This window comes from Lactuca sativa, chromosome 8 (genome assembly GCF_002870075.4).
Source record: "Lactuca sativa cultivar Salinas chromosome 8, Lsat_Salinas_v11, whole genome shotgun sequence".
NCBI lineage: Eukaryota > Viridiplantae > Streptophyta > Magnoliopsida > Asterales > Asteraceae > Lactuca > Lactuca sativa.
Genome location: NC_056630.2, coordinates 228849104 through 228854300, shown reverse-complemented (window position 1 = coordinate 228854300; position 5197 = coordinate 228849104). Strand labels below are relative to the sequence as shown.

The following is a 5197-nucleotide window of genomic DNA, read 5'->3' as shown; positions in this document are numbered from 1 at the left end:
AAAGTCAAGGCCAAACATGAGAGACCCCATGGCAAGATGCAACCATTACCTATTCCCGTGTGGAAATGAGAGGAGATCACCATGGATTTTATCACGAAGTTACCGAGGACGACACGTGGGATTGACTCTATCTAGTTCATCGTTGATAGATTGAGGAAGAGTGTTCATTTCATACCGATCGCTAAGAGTATATCTACTGAGAAGCTGGTCGAAATTTACATCCGGGAGGTGGTGGTTCGGCACGAGGTGCTAGGTTTGGTGGTTTCAGATCGAGATGTTCGCTTCACCTCCAGGTTTGATGGAAATTACATGAGGTTTTGGGTACTTAGCTACATTTCAGTAGAACATATCTCCCCCAGATCGACGGACAAAGTGAGAGGACTATTCAGATGCTCGAGGATATGGTCTGGGCGTGTGTTCTTAATTTTGGATGGAGTTAGGATACTTATCTTCCTTTAGCCGAGTTCTCATACAACAATAGCTATCATACAAGGATTAATCGACCTCTCTTCAGAATAAGTTATGAGAGGAAGTTTTGGACCCTGGTGTGTTAGGGAGAGGTCATACGTCAGATGATGGGGAGTACTGAGGTAGTACTCAAGACCACCGAGTTAATTCAATTGGTTTGCGGTCGGCCGTTGACCGTGCAAAATCACCAGAAGATTTCTGTTGACCGGCGACGAAAAGACCTCGAGTTCCTGGTGGGAGGTTATGTGCTTCTGAAGGTGTCTCCATGGAAATGTGTCATCCGATTCTGGAAGCGGGGAAAGTTGGGCCTCCGATATATTGGTCCCTTCAGGATTATCGCCCGGGTGGGCAAGGTTGTGTACCGGTTGGGTGTTCAGATCTGCTCAACCAGATCCAAAACACATTCCATGTCTATTAGTTATGAAAGTGTGAAGCTAATGCTTCCACAATGGTTCCTTTGGATGATATTCAGGTCAATAAGCGTCTGAACTATGTAGAGAGACCGATCGTTATCGTTGAGAAAAAGAATAATCCCTTGCACAACAAGGTGGAGGGCTTAGTTAAGGTGTAATAGAAGCACCAAGGGGTTTAGAGTGGATTTGGGAGCCTGGGGAGGATATGAGGGAGCACTATCGGAAGTTATTTGCAGCAGCGGACTTTAAGGACGAAGTCTTATTCAAGTGGGGGAGACTTGTAACATCCGAATCTAAGGGTACATTTTATTTTAAATATTCTTATCTACTGATCTATTCAATGCTGGAATCCGACCCGCTATTAATGTGGGGATCTCTGTTTCCAGAGTGGGGTCTGCAGCTCAAATTAAAGCTATGAAACAAGTAGCCGGTAAATTAAAATTGGAACTGGCACAATTCGCAGAATTAGAAGCTTTTGCACAATTTGCTTCTGATCTCGATAAAGCTACTCAGAATCAGGAGCGACCTCTCATCATCTTACTTTCGGCTCTTGGAGTAAGGGGGGGAAGGGCTGAGTGCCGGTCCGCAGATCCATTCTTCTATACAATAAATCCCCATCTCGTAGCACCACCACGACACCGATTCCTCGACAAAACCCCCGATTTCCCAAGAGTGCGGCTGCCTCCATTATGTTGTTGCTAGCAAATACCACTATTTTTGGTTATGGCTCTCCCAAATCGTTCCCGCAGGAGATCTAGACCCTTCTTTTTCTGATCCTTCGATAAAAAGATTCATTCTCTTCATAAAAAATAGGAAGTAGAACCAATAAAACCAATAAAGATGTCGTTTTCCATTCATACCTGGGGTATGGGGTTTCAAGTCTTTTTCCAGTCAAAATTGACTAATAGGCAATCCGTCTACAACAAACAAGTGGGAGAGGCAGGATTCGAACCTACGTAGAAAAACTTCAACAGATTTACAGTCTGTCGCTTTTGATCACTCGACCACTTTCCCCTTCCCGGGCCGAGGCCCCCCTTCGTAGCTTCTGGCGAAGCTGCGAGTTCATGAACAAGTGAATGAACAAGCCACGTTCATCCCAACAAACCCATGATGAACATAGAGGAACCCGATGAGGGAAGTGGGACAATGTTCAGACCTTGGCTGTCACAACAAGCAACCAATTAGTTCCAGTCCCAAGGGTGGGTAAAACGAGGCCTCGACGGATGGGAACTCCTACTCTGATAGGGTCCCGCGGCTTCAATTAATTTCATTTTGATTATAGGGAAAGAAAAAGCAACGAGCTTCCATTCTTAATTTGAATCATTACCCAATCTAATTAGACGTTAAAAAAAATATTAGTTCCCAATACGGGAAGGCATTCTCCCAGGAATGTATTCTTGATTTTTTAATGAATCCTAAATGTTACCATTCTCCATTCCATAATGGAGATGTGTGTGTATAAGAAACAGTATATTGATAAAAAATTTCCCAAATCAAAAGAGAGATTGGGTTGAAAAAAAGTAAAGGATTTCTAATCATCTTGTTATCCTATAACGAAAACGAACATAAATATTGAAATTGAAATGGAAAAAGAGAGGCTAGAGAATCTGTTGATAAGTTTATCTGTATCCGAGGTATCTATTCGGTTTGTACTATAATACCTTGTTTTGACTGTATCGCACTATGTATCATTTGATAACCCCAAAAATCCTCTACCTTTCATTTAAATAGAATTTCAAATGGAGAAATTCCAAAGCTATTTAGGGCTAGATAGATCTCAACAACACCACTTCTTATATCCACTTATCTTTCAGGAGTATATTTATGTACTTGCTCATGATCATGGTTTAACTTGATCGATTTTGTTGGAAAATGCAGGTTATGATAATAAATCCAGCTTACTAATTGTGAAACGTTTAATCAATCGAATGTATCAACAGAATCATTTGATTCTTTCGGTTAATAATTCTAAACAGACTCCATTTTTGGGGCACAACAAGAATTTTTATTCGCAAGTAATGTCCGAGGTCTCTTCAATCATTATGGAAATTCCATTGTCTCTGCGATTAATATGTTACCTAGAAAGGAAAGGGGTAGTCAAATTCGATAATTTACGATCAATTCATTCAATATTTTCTTTTTTAGAGGACAACTTTTCACATTTAAATTATGTATTACATATACTAATACCTTACCCAGCCCATCTGGAAATCTTGGTTCAAGCTCTTCGCTATTGGATAAAAGATGCTTCCTCTTTGCATTTATTAAGATTCTTTCTCCATGAGTGTCATAATTGAGATAGTCTGATTACTTCAAATTCAAAGAATGCCAGTTCTTCTTTTTCGGCTTTCAGGGACTAGGTAGGGTGGATTACAGTGCTAGGGGCTAAGGTTTGTCCATTGGGATTGGGCATGGACGAACCTCGACTGGGCATCGCTCTCGCACTCCTCCCATCCGCGAAGCTGAGGCGGGAGAAAAAGCATAACTCCCCGGTCTCATAGGTTACCTTTCGATCTTCCTCCCCCGTGACGCTCCCAAATCGATCGCTATCCTTTTCTTGCTTTCTTGTTGTCTTGAATTGTTATAGAGCGGCTTTATATCAGGTATAGTTGGTAGGATGAAGTGGGATGAAGCCTTAGTGGGTATAGCAAGTGTGACGGGGAGGTGGCTCGGGCGTAGTGGGTCTGGACGCCTAGCACGTGTTCTGGGGATTTTGTAAAAGATTGGAAATCTTTCAACCTAAATTTCAAATAAAGATTATATTATAATGGTCGAAGCAAGACTTCCCGATTCCCTTCTACTGCTAATGTCTACTGATTGGGTCTTGAATTTCTTTGGCATAGCCGGCGGCGGCTAACTAGTTGTGGAAAGTCCGGCAAAACGGGTCGCCATTTCGCGGAATCGAACGCCCTAAGAGGAAGATTTCATTTTCTTTCTGTTACATGGAACGAAGTTGATCCATGGTTATCGGGATATCTATGTTGAAAGAGAACCTAACCTGAAGAGTCATTGGTTTTGCAGGTCGGTATACACGAGGGTACATTAGTCTTTTGGGAATTGGCAACATTGACAGAAAGGGGAAAGGGTAGGAATACACTTTTTAGAAGAGAACCTGAAATGAAAGGTCAGATAGTGAAAGATGAACAAGAAGCCACAACTCGAAGGCTAATTCATGCTTTGCCAAAGAGTGATGTTATTTTACTTAATATCCCAAGTTAGGAATAAGATCACAGCTTATCCCGCCACAAAGCGATTAAAATATCTTTTCCATAGGCGCTAACTCTTACTTAAACAGCTTCGCTTCCTTCCCCAGATGCATGAGATGAAGGAAAGCGAGGGCGAAAGGAAGGCTTTGACTAACTCCTTCTAGGGTGTAATTCCAAGCTCTCGTATGGCTATGAGACTCAGAATCAGGTGTCCCACCTTAGTAAGCTTTCAGGAAAGTCAGGACTATTTATTGCCGCATCAAGGAAAGATGAAATATTTTCTGTTAATACTCTTTATTCCCACATTTTTTGAATCCAAGGAGTTTGATATCCATCTAAAAAAAATAGAAGAGAGAAAGTCTAATTCCACATCTATTAGGGGCACTAAGTATATGGTGTAAGTCCTTGATGTGTTAGCTAGGCCACCTGCCTGAAGCGTTGAAGTTAGAAAATTATGGTTGCTTGTTGATTGATTCGGCGTAACGAGTGATAGAGATACCTTACGAGGGTTTAAGGAAAGAAGTTCGTTCAGGATGTTAAACTTTTTTCAATCGGGCTGTGGACCCAAAGACATTCAGATTGATGAGACTTGGGAACGACGTCTTGCGTTATCCATAGATAAGAACGAATCAGATCGACTCGACTGATATGATAGATGGAATGGTAGCTTGTTTTATGATTTAGTTAGGACTCTGTCTCCCTTTTGTGATCTTCCGCCCTCCGGTTGGGGAAGGTCCGGAAAGCCCTCACTCCCTCTTTTTCAAAAAGAAGCCCCGCTCAACAAGGGGCCCTCTCTGATAAGGAAGAAAATGAAAGAATCTCAATTTTACGACAATGATTACTGATTCAAATTGCTGCAATAAGCCGACTCTCCGCTACGAGATTTGCGAGGACCTTTGTTACCGCGCCCGAGCTAGCACTAGTTCGTACCTCGTTCGACTATTAGATCGAATAGACGTCTTATTAAACGGTCTTTTTCTTTGACGTTACATGATCAGCCGCCGATGAACGCATGTGCAAAGTAAAGTTCATTTGCCATGCCCCCGGCCCCGGCATAGGAATGAATGCCCACGGTGGTTGTGCATTCTGGCGTAACGTAATAGGAAGACT

General features: G+C 42.1%; 1 protein-coding gene across 1 annotated transcript; it reads left to right on the top strand.

Moving 5' to 3' along the window:
- The first annotated feature begins 2330 nt into the window (after positions 1 to 2330).
- On the top strand, positions 2331 to 3241 carry LOC122195682 (maturase K-like). Its single transcript, XM_042897730.2, is given in 1 exon segment — positions 2331 to 3241. A coding segment is annotated over 1 exon segment (621 nt). The 5' UTR covers positions 2331 to 2620.
- Positions 3242 to 5197: the final 1956 nt, after the last annotated feature.